Genomic DNA, 17418 nt, shown 5'->3' on the forward strand with positions numbered 1-17418 from the left:
TCATATTTAAATGTTCAGATATTAAGATTTGAATAAGGCAAAATAACATGCTTTTTCTCTCAAATATATTGTTATAATCATTTTTTCAGATGTACTGTACTTATTTTCTGTATAAAAATGAATTTGGTGTTCAAAAAGTCTTTTTTCAAACTTGAGTCTCGAAAAAGAGGGGGTCGTCTGATAATCAGGGCCGTCTTATTTTTGGGCCAATACGGTAATAGTAATATTAATAATATTACGTATAGATGAAGTTGTGCTAAGAAATAAAATATACCACTATTTTTATTTGGACATTTTAAGCAGTCACTCACAATGTTACTCATTGTTTGAGTATGCTATTAAATTAACACTTTTTTTTACTTGTACTTGAGTTAATTTTTGGATTGCTACTCTTACTTGAGTAATATCATTTAGAAGTAATGCTACTCGAGTAAACTTTTTGGCTACTTCACCAAACTGGTGACAAATGAGGGCGATAAACGCTCAATCCATTTGGATTGGCAATGTATTAATTGGCAGGTAATCTATCATATTCATCAATTAATCACAAAATTATTCGACAGATTATTCTATCGTTAACTCATTCACTGCCAGTGGATCATGTTTCATTGCCAAACACGGCGATAGACTGGCAACGGTACAATTCAAAGATTAATTGCTAAATTAGAATAATTTAAAACAAAATGAACTCATTCACTGCCAATGGTCATGCTTCAGTGCCATGGACGGTGATAGATGTCCAATCCATTTGCTGGCGATTGCTCAATCGATTACTGCAAGGCACCCCCGGTCCAAATGCATTACACGTCTAGCTTCCTCAATGGCAACCCAAAAAACCCCAAAAAAACTCCTCTGAAAAAAGACCTTTACACTAAATAGTTCTGCACATGCTTGTGCACTCAGAGAATGGAAACTATGCTTGGTGGAGCCCGATATCGAATCATCTCTCCCCACTGAAAGAAACGAAGATGCCAATCTAACCCCCCTCCCCCCCAAAAATGTTATGTGGATTCTTGCCCACGTGGGGTCACTATTTCAAAATTACAGATATATTGTTGGATTTCCACAGAGGATAAAAAATATATGTAGGCATGTGCCAGTATGAGATTCCGACAGTATAACATGAAGCAAAAATATTTTGGTTTCACAGTATAGGAATTACAGATATAAAATGTTTTATTTTGAGATTTCTGGGTTACAAAAAAAACTTTTTTTCCATTCGAACAAGATTTATTTTTTTCAAAACAACATATAGTGGGGCAAATAAGTATTTAGTCAACCACTAATTGTTGTTCTCCCACTTGAAAATTTTAGAGAGGCCTGTTATTGTCAACCTGGGTAAACCTCAACCATTAGAGACAATGTGAAAAAAAAAAAAACCAAAAATCACATTGTTTGATTTTTAAAGAATTTCTTTGCAAATCATGGTGGAAAGTAACTATTTGGTCAATACCAAAAGTTCATCTCAATACTTTGTTATGTACCCTATGTTGGCAATAACGGAGGCCAAATTTTTTCTGTAACTCTTCACAAGCTTTTCACACACTGTTGCTGGTATTTTGGCCCATTCCTCCATGCAGATCTCCTCTAGAGCAGTGATGTTTTGGGGCTGTCGTTGGGAAACACGGACTTTCAACTCCCTCCGCAAATTTTCTATTGGGTTGAGACCTGGAGACTGACTAGGCCACTCCAGGACCTTGAAATGCTTCTTACGAAGCCACTCCTTTGTTGCCTTGGCTGTGTGTTTGGGATTGTTGTCATGCTGAAAGACCCAGCCACGTCTCATCTTCAATGCCCTTGCTAATGGAAGGAGATTTTCACTCAAAATCACTCGATACATGGCCCCATTCATTCTTTCCTTTACACAGATCAGTCGTCCTGGTCCCTTTGCAGAAAAACAGCCCCAAAGCATGATGTTTCCACCCCCATGCTTCACAGTGGGTATGGTGCATTTCAGTATTCTTTTTCCTCCAAACAAGAGAACCTGTGTTTCTACCAAAAAGTTCTATTTTGCTTTCATCTGACCATAACACATTCTTCCAGTCCTCTTCTGGATCATCCAAATGCTCTCTAGCGAACCGCAGACGGGCCTGGACGTGTACTTCCTTCAGCAGGGGTACATGTCTGGCAGTGCAGGATTTGAGTCCCTAGCGGCGCATTGTGTTACTGATAGTAGCCTTTGTTACTGTGGTCCCAGCTCTCAGTAGGTCATTCACTCGGTCCCCCTGTGTGGTGCTGGGATTTTTGCTCACCGTTCTTGTTATCATTTTGACGCCAAGGGGTGAGGATGGAGTTGAAAGTCCATGTTGCCCAAGCACAGCCCCAAAACATCACTGCTCCAGAAGAGATCTGCAACAAGGAATGGGCCAAAATACCAACAAAAGTGTGTGAAAAGCTTGTGAAGAGTTACAGAAAACGTTTGGCCTCTGTTATTGCCAACAAAGGGTACATAACAAAGTATTGATATGAACTTTTGGTATTGACCAAATATTTATTTTCCACCATTATTTGCTAATAAATTCTTTAAAAATCAATCAATATGATTTTCTGTTTTTTTTTTTTTTCCACATTGTCTATCATGGTTGAGGTTTACCCATGTTGACAATTACAGGCCTCTCTAATATTTTCATGTGGGAGAACTTGCACAATTAGTGGTTGACTAAATACTTATTGGCCCAACTGTATGTAAGTAAAATTGTTGTTCTGAAGGATAACATTATTATTATGAACTTATATAATAACTTGCAATTTAAAAAAAAAACTATTACATTCACACTGATCATGAATATGCTCAGGCTAAAAAACAATACTGGTTGGGCCATATGTGAACCCTGTCATACATGCCCTTGGATTAACCTCTTTTAGCAGTTGCAAGTCAGCTGGCGTCATGTTCATGTTATTATATCCATCAGACATGAGGGCATAACTGCTCGCACTGTCTGCTGATTTTACAACATAAGTACTGGCTGCACCGACAACACAAATGTTTTGGGGGGATTTTTTTTTTCCAATTCTCATTTTCTCATGTGAGTGCATATTCATTTTAATGGCCTATCTAGGAAATGAGCTCCTTTGTCATGACTTCTTTCATTGCTCCTGCTGAATCCAACTGAATCGACTTGTTCAACAGTGGAGACTCTTCTCGGAAGTAGTTTTGTTGTTGTTGCTCAAACACTACAAGGGTGTGTTTTCACTTCTACTGTAAACCTGTGCCTCTCTCATGTGAGTAATGCTCTGTGGTTTTTTAAAGAACTTCTTCAGAAGTCGCAAGAAAAACAGAAGCTCCACTTATCTTTCCGGACCTGCAAAACAGGATTAAACGGTTCCTGGCTTCAATGAGCCAATTCATACATGTAAGACAATTTAGACACAAAAAAATGTCAACTTGAGAAAATATGTTCCTTTTATACATAAAACGAAAGAGTACACTGGTAAACTAAAGAGCCCTTAGGACAGCATCCAAATGCTGAGTGAGAAAATTCACTTGCTCTCACTTACACGCATTAACAGCGCCCTCATTTGGTAGAAGGTAGCAACTGAGTGTAGTGGTGTAAAAACAAACAACAAACGCACTTTTTAGGTGTTTACGTTGCACAATTTACTGTAAAAAAATCTCAAGTGTCTTGTACATACAAAAAAAAAGTATAAATGTGTTGCGTTTCTTCCTTCATTACAGGAAGTTTCTTTATAGTGCACAGTAACTAAAATAAAATATACAGATACACCAGGAAAAAATGCCTATTGTTTTATAGTATACATATTAAACAGTGAAATATAAATATATTTGAGGCACCTTCTGGCCTTAAAGTGATTATGTGGTTATTGCTGGTTAACTTGACTTCATTTTCAGGGAGAAGTGAATCCCTGTCGATAAACTTCACACATTTGCAGAATTCCTCGGGTTGTTGATACAACCTTCAAAAGTGTAAAAATTTGCATTCCGCGTCATGCCGATGATAAAGAGCAGCGACGTGGAAAGATTAGAAAAAATGCCTCTTTACCAGGCAGCAATGTAGTGAAATATTTTGGCTCTTATTACCGGTAAATAACTTGTGTAAGCTCATGAATGGGTTCAAGCACCATTATGAGCACTTCTCTAAATAGGTTTCATTAACGCAAAACTAATAAAAAAATGAATTCACAGCTGGAGACCAGGCTGCCGAACAAAAGCCTTCATGTAATACTTGGCTACAAAGTTAAACCGCTTTCTGCGTCAGAGTTTCTGTCCAGGTTGAGGATGCAGATTGTAAACAACACTCCCTACTCCACCTTCCAGATGGCGATCTTGCCATCGTGTTTGGCGGCGCCGCTGAGGACGTAGCGGTCCTCGGCCGAGCACAGCGCCGTCACCTTGTCGCTGTGACCGTGGAGCTCCTTGAGGACCTGGCGGCGCTCCACGTCCAGTATGTAGACTTTCCCTTTACTGGAGGTGCGGCCGACGCCGCCAACCCACACCTATGGAGTGAAGAAGGAATCTAGATCAGTGTTTTTCAACCGGTGTGCCGCGGCACACTAGTGTGCCGTGAGAGATCGTCAGGTGTGCCGCGAGAAATTTCACACTAATTTCACACATATATATTGTAATGTCCGTAACTGTGTGTGCTCTTGAAGGGGCCATCAGACTGCAGAGTGGTGACATAGCAGGAAGCAAGCAAGGAGGGAGGGAGACTGGCGTGAGAGCAAGTTAGCGGTCGCTAAGCCTGAACGATATATCGTTTAAACATCGCCATCGCGATGTGTGCGTGCGCGATAGTCCCATCGCAAGGACGTGCGATAGTTTTTATTTTTTTTAATCCACATACGCCCTGCTTTCTGCTTTGCGCAGAGCCTCACACCCTCCCTCTCCCAGCTCTTTGAACCTCAGTCACTGCAGCACTTGCTTATTAAAGTTAACGATGCTGATATCTTTGATCTTACCAAAGAAGCGGACATCACAGAGCAGCAGCTGTCAATCATCGTTTAACTTGTTAAACAGTTTCTGCAATGAAGCTGCTTTGGAATGAATGTGTGTGTGTGGAGACGTTTGAGACATATAAATTAAATGCCAGAAGTGATCATGAGGAGTTTGTAATTTCTACATGTCCACCAAGAGTCACAGCTAAGGTAGATAAACAGAAGTATTTAATAAAGCCAAGCATTTTTCTACTACAGTACTTTATTCTTGGTCAAAAATGATTTGGTTGGACAGTTATGTTTAAAACTGATCATAATTATTACATTTGAAGGGCTTAAAACCATTTATTAATATATATATATATATATATATACACATTACAGTGTTTCCCACAGGATTTTAGGAGACTGTGGTGGGAGGGTCTCTGACCATAGGATTTTTTGAAACTGTGGTGGTGGGCTGCATCGGAGTCGGACAGCCACACCATGTCGTGCCACGGCGAAATTTTTTTTTTTTTTTTCATTATTTTTTTCCCCAAGAAGAACCATAACAAAGATATATTTGAAATATTTCATTAGCTAGGCTAATGTTATGGCTCTCAGCTACGGTACATGTATGTAAAATGCGTTGCTGATTACAGCTACGTTACCCTATGTAATAATACTTAAATAAAACTTTTTTTTCTCGTAGCAATAGTACGACTTACATCTCGTAGTGACTCAGGGTTGGCAACCCAAACTGTTGAAAGAGCCATATTTGACCCCCCCCCCCCCCCCCCAAAAAAAACATACAGTATGCCTTGTACAAGCCTTATAATTATCAAAACTAGCTATATTAGCCTACTATAAAAATGACTAAGTTGGCTAGAAATACATAATTAGCCTTCATGATTAAATGTTTATTTTCCCTGCAGTGGATCCTATAGCGCACCACGTGACTACTCTGTTGTACGATGACACCACAAGTTTAACTTCATTACAATATTAATGAATTGAGAGAATGTTTGCATCATGTTTGTCCTCCTAGAAATCCTATTAAAACAAAAAATATATTTCCCTCCCCCATCTTTTTCCCCCAAAAAAAAAAAAAAAGCTCCGAAGCAGTACTAAAGAGCCGCATGCGGCCCAAGAGCCGCGGGTTTCAGACCGCCGTCGTAGCCCTCCTTTTTCCTTTTTAAGTCTCAGTCTCGTTCATTGGTGGGAAACACTGCATTATATATACATACATTTTTTAAAATCATACTTTGGGGAAAAAGTGAGAAAAAAAACATGCCTTATATGTATCTCTTTCCAATGCTAAATCTGAATAAATACATTAAGCACACGCACAAAAAAATAAAAATTTGGGGGGCGGGGTGCGCAACTTTGCGGTTTTTCACTTATCGCGGCGGGTTCTGGTCCCCATTAACCGCGAAAAACGAGGGATCACTGTGCGCTGGTCATTGTGAGTCATCCAAAGTCTTTCCAAACAGCTATTCAAGTCATCTCGTGAAAATTTCTTAAAAAAATAAAAAATAAATAAATTTAAAATCGCAAAATAATATCGCAAATCCCCCAAAAATTGCAGCAATAGTTTTTTCCAATATGGTTCAGGCATAGTGGTCGCATGTTGCGGATGCCGCTGTTATTTTGTTCATTATTTTCCATTGTTGCCACAATAAAGTGGGAAAGTCATCACTGACTCCTCTCCTATTTCCCAATTCGGGGCTATTACAATATTTTTTATACGTCGTCGGGCGGAGTTGCAGTAGGAAGGAAGGAAGGCGTAGGTAGAAAGTTCTCGGTCGTATGCAGATGAGCGAAGTTTGCTCGTGTCGCGTTCAAAAACTGCTCGGATTTCTAGCCACCAACACGTCTACTGTACATTATTTGGTTAGACTCGTTATGTGTCGATATACTGAAAGTGTCCTCTCTATTTTATCCATATGTGACGACCGTCAATCCTCCCCATGTTACATTACAACACATTGTTGAGAACAGCAAGGTGGCTAATGGCTAAAAATCCGAGCAGTTCTTGAACGCGACACGAGCAGCACAGCGCCATGGTGCAAAGCAAGTTTGAACGTCATCTCCAAACGAAACACCCGTCGCTTCAAAACAAGTCAATGGACTATTTTGTTCGCCTTCGTGAAAACACAGAGAAACAGGCAACTTTTTTTTTTGTAATATAAAAACTACGAAGGAAAATGAGAAAGCCCTAAAAGCCAGTTACCCTGTTGCTAAATCCAAGAAGTCTGACACCACGATACTACCTGCCTAAAAAGCCATTTTCTGCGAGATGCTCGGCCCTGATTTGCTTAAAGACATTGCTCAAGTCCCCCTGTCGGATAATTCTGAGTTTTTTCAAGCCTAACTGCTATAAAAAAATAAATAAAAACAAAAGACTGAGAGCTGCTGAAGAATAAGGATATCAACTTTGTGTTCATCTAAACAGGCTCAAGTTTCACACTGAGTAGTATACATACTGAGAAATTATTTTATAATTGAATAAATTGTACAGAAAAAAATTTGGGATAATTTTTGGTTTGTGGTGTGCAGCAAGATTTTTTCCAATGTAAAAACGTGCCGTGAGTCAATCTAGATGCACAACTGTTTCATACTATGGATATTATTTTTTTATTTATTTATGAAATAAACACAATAGTCAATAGCGCTGCAACGATTAACCTTCATTTTAAAACTAAAAAATTATAACTTCATTTAACATAATTTAAAATGCAGCTGTATTTTGCTTTACAAAAAGGGAATCAAAAGGTTGGAGGAAATTATATTTTGGGAGAATAGAAAAACTAAATTATATTAAATCACGCAAGAACAGTTTGAATGTGAGCCAAATGTGTGCATTCACTAGCCAAGTATTCTCTGACTGAATTCACTCACACAGGAAAGATTATAAAGCCCTCTAGCAGCCGTGAAACAATAACCACAAGATGACTACATGGAACATCAATACAAAACCCACTTGTTTACACCTTATCATCGTAAAAAGCGGCAGACATTACAATTGTAAATGTTATTTTGGGGTCATATCATAAAGTATGAAACTACTGAAAAAGTGCACTTATATCCAGTGTTGTTAATCTTACTTAAAAAAAAAAAAAAGTCATTAAAAAATTAATTACAGTTACAAATTACTTCTCCCAAAAAGTAATTGCGTTAGTAACTCAGTTACCTGAATGTAAAAGTAATTAGTTACTTGGCAAAGTAACTGGTGATAATTTTCTTTTATTTTTCTCAAAAACAGGTCACACAATGCGAAGTTTAAAGGTTTTTTGGAACAATTGGCCCTAGCCCAATTCTTTACCCTAATTTAACTGCCTTTTGACATAAATGAGGGACAAGATTGGTTATATTTTTTGTGATTGACTCCAATTGTTTGGCCCAACTTTACTAAATATGTCAAAAATTTAAAAAGTATGTACAGTGGGGCAAATAAGTATTTAGTCAAACACCAATTGTGCAAGTTCTCCTACTTGAAAAGATTAGAGAGGCCTGAAATTGTCAACATGGGTAAACCTCAACCATGAGAGACAGAATGTAGAAAAAAAACAGAAAATCACATTGTTTGATTTTCAAAGAATTTATTTTCAAATTAGAGTGGAAAATAAGTATTTGGTCACCGACAAACAAGAAAGATTTCTGGCTGTCAAAGAGGTCTAACTTCTTCTAACGGGGTCTAACGAGGCTCCACTCGTTACCTGTATTAATGGCACCTGTTTTAACTCATTATCGGTATAAAAGACACCTGTCCACAACCTCAGTCAGTCACTCTCCAAACTCCACTATGGCCAAGACCAAAGAGCTGTCGAAGGACACCAGACACAAAATTGTAGACCTGCAACAGGCTGGGAAGACTGAATCTGCAATAGGTAAAACGCTTGGTGTAAAGAAATCAACTGTGGGAGCAATTATTAGAAAATGGAAGACATAAAAGACCACTGATAATCTCTCTCGATCTGGGGCTCCATACAAGATCTCACCCTGCAGCGTCAAAATGATAACAAGAACGGTGAGCAAACATCCCAGAACCACTTGGGGGGACCTAGTGAATGACCTACAGAGAGTTGGGACCACAGTAACAAAGGTTACTATCAGTAACACAGTGCGCCGCCAGGGACTCAAATCCTGCACTGCCAGACATGTCCCCCTGCTGAAGCCAGTACACGTTCAGGCCCGTCTGCGGTTCGCTAGAGAGCATTTGGATGATCCAAAAGAGGACTGGGAGAATGTGTTATGGTCAGATGAAACCAAAATAGAACTTTTTGGTAGAAACTCAGGTTCTCGTGTTTGGAGGAGAAAGAATACTGAATTGCATCCGAAGAACACCATACCCACTGTTAAGCATGGGGGTGGAAACATCATGCTTTGGGGCTGTTTTTCTGCAACGGGACCAGGACGACTGATCTGTGTAAAGGAAAGAATGAATGGGACCATGTATCGAAAGATTTTGAGTGAAAATCTCCTTCCATCAGCAAGGGCATTGAAGATGAGACGTGGCTGGGTCTTTCAGCATGACAATGATCCCAAACACACAGCCAGGGCAACAAAGGAGTGGCTTTGAAAGAAGCATTTCAAGGTCCTGGAGTGGCCTAGCCAGTCTCCAGATCTCAACCCCATAGAAAATCTGGGGAGGGAGTTGAAAGTCCGTGTTGCCCAATGACAGCCCCAAAGGAGAAGGTCTGCATGGAGGAATGGGCCAAAATACCAACAACAGTGTGTGAAAAGCTTGTGAAGGGTTACAGAAAACGTTTGGCCTCCGTTATTGCCAACATAGGGTACATAATAAAGTATTGAGATGAACTTTTGGTATTGACCAAATACGTATTCTGCACCATGATTTGCAAATAAATTCTTTAACAATCAAACAATGTGATTTTCGATTTTTTTCCCCCACATTCTGTCTCTCATGGTTGATGTTTACCCATGTTGACAATTACAGGCCTCTCATATTTTCAAGTGGGAGAACTTGCACAATTAGTGGTTGACTAAATACTTATTTGCCCCACTGTAAATATAAAAAAATAAAATGTTCAAATAGCAGTCTGTGTTCACCTGATTTTTCACTTTAATCATGCAATGACATCCTGTGCAGTCCTGAAGCGCCACACGGTGGTAAGGTTTTGACGCATCTTTTGCATGCCAAATACATACGTCTCCAGAGTCTGCACATATGCTCCATAGCTCCTCCCTCTGCCGCACAAAGAAACGCAAATGTCACATGGATGAGCAAACAATGAGCCGGCATCAACACCTAAGAGAAAACCTGTAATAGCGTTAAAATAATTTGACTCCACGTGTGAGTTTTCCTTTTTCCCTGGTGTAATTCAATGAGTCTCTAAATTGTTTTTTACCTCGTGTATCAACAGCACAGTGCTGAATGTAACTGTGGACCCTTTGTGTTGCTCTGGCAGATTGAGACGATGTTTTAAAGTTCCATTCCGCCACACCTCCATGATGCTGTCCCTGGAACCTATACATAAAGATAGAACACACACAGATGAATTGATTTTCAAGTGGCCTTTCAACTGACTATAAGACACCTACAGCACCACAGGGTCACATTATAGCTGTAGACCGACTGCAGGCGGTCACAGGAGAGGCGAAAGTTCTTCTTCACCTGACGAGTTGGCAAAGAATGTGTATTGTATTTAAATGTTAGGCGAAAACACTTTTTAAAAAGAAATATTTAAGATGTTAAACACATCTGTGAAGAAAAAATGTCAATGTTTATAGAATTAATACTAACCTGCAGTGTGGAGACGTCCCACACTATAACTGTTCCCTCGGCGCTGCAGGAGTATGCCACCTTCTGACTGAAAGAAAACATTGTTACCACACTTGGCTTTTCCCAAAACTTTAATCTAAAGGGGAAAAATGCTAAAGAAATCAAATAGACTTTGAAAAATTCACATCTATCATATGATTCACCTATATTTGTCTGTGTCGAGAGCAAGTCCGGTCACCTCGGACCTGTGATCCGTCAGTTGCCTGTTGCAGACCATGGCCACTATGCTAATGATATAGATGACGGAATCTTCGGAACCCATCCACACTTGGTCTTTGTCTACTGCCAGCATGCAGTTCTGAAAAAACAGAATGAAGCGAATTGTGAGTCTTTAAATACATGAAATAACTGTATTGAACTCCTTGTGTAATTCTCCATTAACTCCACTAGATGGCAAACGTGTTATACGGTCCTTTGACAAATTTTCATGTTACCCTGTTAATAATGAAACTACTTGTTAAAATTCGAACAGTGTTTAATAGGATTTAAACGTTCTAACATTTGTTGAATGAAAAAACAATGTCTTCGAAAACTACATCAAATTGGTTTATAATATAATCCTGGTGGACATCACAACTCTCGATACAGTGGTACCTCTACATACAAAATTAATTGGTTCTGGAAGTAGTTTTGTAACCTGAAAATTCTGAAAGTAGAGATGCGTTTTTCATGTTAATGCCCTAATCTGTTCCGAGCCCCCCAAAATTCAGACATAAATCTTTTATAAAGCATAAAAATGCAGCAAAACATGTATCATATACTGGACTGTCTCAGGAAATTAGAATACACAATATTCTAATTTCCTGAGACAGTCCTGTATATATACACAGGACTGTCTCAAAAAATTTGAATATTGTGTATTCTAATTTCCTGAGACAGTCCGTACTAGTCCTTCTAAAAGAAATTAGCATATTCTGGTAAAGTTCATTATTTTCTGTAATGTACTGATAAACATTAGACTTTCATATAGTTTAGATTCATTACACACAACTGAAGTAGTTCAAGCCTTTTATTGTTTTAATATTGATGATTTTGGCAAAAAAATCAAGAAAAACCAAAAATCCCTATCTCAAAAAATTAGCATATCATGAAAAGGTAGTCTAAAGAAGCTACTAACCTAATCATCTGAATCAAAGAATTAACTCAAAACCCCTGCGAAAGATTCCTGAGGCTTTTAAAAACTCCCAGCCTGGTTCATTACTCAAAACCGCAATCATGGGTAAGACTGCCGACCTGAAGGCCATCATTGACACCCTCAAGCAAGAGGCCAAGACAAAGAAAGAAATTTCTGAGCGAATAGGCTGTTCCCAGAGTGCTGTATCAAGGCACCTCAGTGGGAAGTCTGTGGGAAGTAAAAAGTGTGGCAGGAAACGCTGCACAATCAGAAGAGGGGACCGCACCCTGAGAAAGATTGTTGAGAAGGGCCGATTCCAGACCTTGGGGGACCCTGCAGAAACAGTGGACAGAGTCTGGAGTAGAAACATCCAGAGCAACCGTGCACAGGCGTGTGCTGGTAATGGCAGAAGCGCCTGACCTGGGCTCCAGAGAAGCAGCACTGGACTGTTGCTCAGTGGTCCAAAGTACTTTTTTCAGATGAAAGCAAATTCTGCATGTCATTCGGAAATCAAGGTGCCAGAGTTTGGAGGAAGACTGGGGAGAAGGAAATGCCAAAATGCCTCAAGTCCAGTGTCAAGTACCCACAGTCAGTGATGGTCTGGGGTGCCATGTCAGCTGCTGGTGTTGGTCTACCGTGTTTTATCAAGGGCAGGGTCAATGCAGCTAGCTATCAGGAGATTTTGGAGCTGAAAAGCTTTATGGAGATGAAGATTTAATTTTTCAGCACGAACTGGCACCTGCTCACCGTGCCAAAACCACTGGTAAATGGTGGACTGGCCATGGCATTACTGTGCTCAATTGGCCTGCCAACTCTTCCGACCTGAACCCCATAGAGAATCTGTGGGATATCGTGAAGAAGTCGGGAGACACCAGACCCAACACTGTGGATGAGCTTAAGGCCGCTATCGAAGCATCCTGGGCCTCCATAACAGTGCCATGGGCTGATTGCCTCCATGCCACGCCGTATTAAAGCAGTCATTTCTGCAAAAGGAATCCCGACCAAGTATTGAGTGCATAGCTGATATAATTAATTGAAGGTTGACTTTTTTTTTTTGTATTAAAAACACTTTTTTGTATTGGTCGGATTAAATATGCTAATTTGAGATAGGCATTTTTTTTGTTTTTCTTGACTTTTTTTTTGCCAAAATCATCAATATTAAAACAATAAAAGGCTTGAACTACTTCCGTTGAGTGTAATGAATCTAAAATATATGAACGTCTAATGTTTATCACTACATTACAGAAAATAATTAACTTTATCACAATATGCTAATTTTTTTGAGAAGGATTAGTACATGTTACAATTAGATTGTTGCACAAAAAACATAAAACGAGAGTTGTGTATGATGCAAAAAAACAAACAAGAATAAAAGTTAATACACTCACGTAAAGCTGTGAGAACACCTCATGGCCCGAATGGGGCGAATGAAAGGATGCTCGGATACACATACTGTCATGTGAAAAAATTAGGACACCTTATGGAAGCCTGTGTGTTTTCTAACATATTTGGTCATATGGATATCTAATATTAATTTTAACAATCTTGAGAGTTTCAAATAATAGAACTAAACAATAAAAACTGAAAAAAAAAAAAAAGATTTTTTAAAATAAGTTTTTGTAAAATGTAACTTTAAATAAATGAAATTTCTGTTGAGCTATAAATCAGGACACCCCCACATACAATCACACTTAAAATGGCTAAAATCACACACAGGTGTATCATATCAGGTGCACACGATTAGAACATCGTTACCCATTGTTTTGAAGAAGCTTGCCGTATTTAAACCTCAAATTGAGTTTGGTGTGCCCCTGACTTTTGAAGTGAGAGAAAACACCATGGTCTGCGGTCTGAGGCCTTCAGAAAGAAGATTGTAGACGCATATGAGTCTGGTGAGGGATTTCAAAGATCTCAAAAGAATATAAAATCGTCCATTCCACTGTCCGGAAAATAGTCTACAAGTGGAGGACATTCAAAACAACTGCCAACATGCCCAGGTCTGGCCGTCCAAGCAAGTTCACCCGCCAAAAGAAGTCTCCAAAAACCCTAAAATGTCATCATGTGACCTACAGCAGGCTCTTGCTACTGTTGATGTGAAAGTGCTTGTCTCTACAATCAGTAAGAGAGTTTACAAGTTTAACCTTCATGGGAGGTGTGCAAGGAGGAAACCTTTCCTCTCCAAGAAGAAACATGAAGGCCAGACTGAAGCTTGCCAGAGTGAATGTAGACAAAGACCAGGACGTCTGGAATAATGTTCTTTGGACAGATGAATCTAAAATTGAAATATCTGGACATCAGAACAGAGGACATGTTTGGCGTAAACCCAATACAGCATTCCAGGAAAAGAACCTCATACCAACTGTGAAGCATGGAGGTGGAAGTGTCATTCTATGGGGATGCTTTGCTTCAGCAGGACCTGTCCAGCTCACCATCATGGAGTCCACCATGAATTCTATCGTGTATCAGAGTTTGCTTAAGAAACGTGAGATAGTATGTGAAAAAAATACAACTGAAGCGAAACAGGACCCTGCAACATGACAATGCCAAAACATACCAGTAAATCCACCAAGGACTGGCTAAAAAGGAAGAAATGAAGAGTCCTGGAATGGCAGAGTCAAAGCCCAGATCTTAATCCCATTGAGATGACTTGAAACGGGCTGTACAGTACATGCAGAAAACCCCTCAAACATCTCACAGCTGAAAGTATTCTGCGTTGAGAAGTGGGGCAAACTTTCTTCAGACTGATGCTACAAAAAGTGTCTCACTGAAGTTATTTCAGCCAATGTGGGTAACACTAGCTATTAGGTGGTAGGGTTTCCTAACTTTTTCCTCAGTTAGAATATGCATTTTTGTTGATATATTTGGTTTAATGAGTAAAATAATGTTAATTTTTGTTGTTTACCTGCAATTAAATCACCTTCTCTTCCAGAGATCAAGAAAAACAAGATCAGACATCGATATTGATAACATTTTTTCAGAAAGAACTGAATATTTAATGGGGTGTCCTAATTTTTTCACATGACTGTATACACACACGGTAGCGGTACCTCTTAGCCAATTGGATGCCAGAAAGATGCAAGGCAATAGCAAATGGCAGAGCAGCTATGTTTAGTCAGTAACCTCTGGGAGCTGAGAGTAGAAGCCCATACTGTATTTTTGCCTTTCATATCCTGAAATTTCTTTCATAATAAGAGGAATTATTTCCCCCATTGAGGCATGTCGAACCCGAAAATTCTGCATGTAGAGATGTTCGCAAGTAGAGGTACAACTTTACTAATAATTCCATTCAAAATGTTTTCACCAAAAAACTACATCAAACAATTTTTTGACCATTAAAAAAAAACTTGATCAGGTCTGTGTGACCCACTACACGAAAGCAGCCTTAAATGTAGATTTCCATGCTTTGGGTACTTCTGATGTATGAAAAATTCAACAGAAACACAAATGAATGATCTACTTTTAGTTGAATGAGGTGTTATTCAAATGTAACCGTGTGCGCGTGGGAAAGCACCGAGTTAACGTATTTCATGTGACCAAAGGTCAGCTCCACGGCGCCGTGATGAACAACAAGCACGATGGGCACATGAAACATGTTTACGAGAGAGGCCATAGAAGTTAATGAGGGAAAAAAGCGTTTAAGTGTGTCTGTCAGTAGCACACATGCTCCATTTTATCGTCACTAGTCTGCCCGGTAACACAAGGCAGTCAGGTTGTTATGTGGGCATGCTGCCCAATTTTCTATTTGTAAATGTTTGGAGTTGTTGTGTTGTGTTTAGATTTGCACACAACTGCAGTTTTTGTACATTTTGCACTTTTTTTTGTCTTTACCAGTCTGGCATTCCCGACTTGACACGTGTGTGTCAGGGACCAGCTGGAGGCGTCAAACACCATCACCTTGCCACCGCTCACTGACACCCACAACTGACCTGGAATAAACAAAAAGGCACAGTCACGCACACACAATCATTTCACATACTTTTATCACCAATGTGTGACTAGCAAACCATAAGGGGTTTATGACTCAGCAGGTGTGATTTAAATCAACCTGCATGGCATGTTGCATGTCAGATTTATGATTTCTACTAAGGGTGTGACAAAATATTCAAAATGGTGATATATCGTGATACTTTGTCTCCCAAAAGATTATCGATATGCTCCTGTCAACAATCGAAATAATATTTTAAAAAGGTGTTACTGTTAAAAAAAAAAAAACATGTTCACAATGTGTGACATTTTATGTGCAGTTAGCAGTGGCTGGTTGTGTCACCAGTGTGTGTGTGTCACCAGTGTGTGGTTGTGTGTTGCTTTAGCCTTTAAAGGTCTGTGCTGGCTGAGTGATCATCATACACTAAATGTAACTCGTAGCATTAGCATAGCTTTCGCGTTCGCATTAGGCTAATGCTAATGGCAGGCATCCTCTTAAACTCTTAGTCATTTTTTACTTACAGTTCGTGGCGATAAGGTGGGTGTAAGTAATTGAAAATAATGTACTGTTTTCCTGCTGAGTGTGTATTATCACCAAGTTGGTGTTGTCCTTGTAGATAGACGCTACAATATGTGCTCGTCCGTCAATGTTCATTCAAAATAGTTGAAAACCTTTATTTATTAACCCTTTAATGCCTGCAATGTGAAGCAATTCTCAGAGAATCACAAAATTTGAAAAATAATGTCTGAATGAAACCTTTTTTTCAAATTTGTAAAAAAGAAAAAAATAATAATACGTGTAATAAGCGCTCTAATATCTATAACCCTTGCTAAATCCTGTTTTTTTTTATTTATTTTTTTTTTTACATGGAACCTGCAGATGCATGAGTTGACTTGCATTCATTTTTTTTTTTTTTTTTGAGGAAAGATATGTCAAAAATGTAAATTAGACTCAAAATCATGAAATTTTAAGTGTATCAAATGTGATACATTTGGCAAGAATGGGTTAATTTTTGAGTATTTTTAAAAAAAAATTTATAGATGAAAACATTTTTAGTAAACGTCGACTAAATCTAGACAAAATTAATGTTTCGTCAACAAAAACGGGACAAAGACAAAAAAATTTTGAGATGACTAAAATAGGACTAATAAGATTAAGTATTATCGTCCAAAAGACTAAGACGAAAATTAGGCTGAAGGGCTGCCAAAAACAAAAGACTCTGGAGAAACCTGTAGAAGTCCAACCCCACCCTGCCTCAGCTAACGGTCAGATTCTGGTATTTGAACGGCAGTGTTTATCTTCCAAAACATGGTTGAGAAGAGAGTGAGAAACTCGGCGAGGTGGCATGACGTCAGAGGGAGTGGAAGGAAGTTTTTGACAGGAGAAGAGGGAGCGTTGTGGCCAAGCGCCAGGAATTCAAGTAGTGACCTACATTCGAACGAGCGCTGAGCGAGAGGAGAAGCTGACGGCCACAGACTGAATGGTCACGTTTGTTCTATCACCACAAACACAAACGGCAAAGAGGCGACAGGAAGAGCTGAGACGCTGAGTCAGCCTGCCACCAGAGGGAAGTCTTAAGTGGCACCAGATGCCCACTGGAACTTCATCCTCCAGTATTCAGACATAGTTGTATCATCACAAACGTTTTTTTTTTTTTTTATCTTTATTTTTTTATATGAACTAGATAACTTTGCTGTTATA

General features: G+C 39.2%; 1 protein-coding gene across 3 annotated transcripts in view; it reads right to left on the minus strand.

The window, feature by feature from the left end:
- Nucleotides 1-2617: 2617 nt before the first annotated feature.
- Nucleotides 2618-17418, minus strand: part of dennd3a (DENN/MADD domain containing 3a) — a 42422-nt gene continuing 27621 nt past the window's right edge. For 2 of the 3 annotated variants that reach the window (XM_057828270.1, XM_057828272.1), the window contains 7 exons: nucleotides 15621-15718; nucleotides 10822-10976; nucleotides 10640-10706; nucleotides 10438-10510; nucleotides 10245-10363; nucleotides 9946-10083; nucleotides 2618-4455 (listed from right to left, as the gene is read on the minus strand). In XM_057828270.1, the coding sequence (XP_057684253.1) occupies nucleotides 4261-4455; nucleotides 9946-10083; nucleotides 10245-10363; nucleotides 10438-10510; nucleotides 10640-10706; nucleotides 10822-10976; nucleotides 15621-15718 (845 nt within the window). In that variant the 3' untranslated portion in view covers nucleotides 2618-4260. Of the gene's footprint in view, nucleotides 4456-9945; nucleotides 10084-10244; nucleotides 10364-10437; nucleotides 10511-10639; nucleotides 10707-10821; nucleotides 10977-15620; nucleotides 15719-17418 lie in introns of those variants that run through there. The other variant, XR_009061900.1, reaches the window with a different exon arrangement.

The sequence above is a fragment of the Corythoichthys intestinalis genome, chromosome 22 (assembly GCF_030265065.1).
Source record: "Corythoichthys intestinalis isolate RoL2023-P3 chromosome 22, ASM3026506v1, whole genome shotgun sequence".
In the NCBI taxonomy this organism is placed as follows: Eukaryota; Metazoa; Chordata; class Actinopteri; order Syngnathiformes; family Syngnathidae; genus Corythoichthys; species Corythoichthys intestinalis.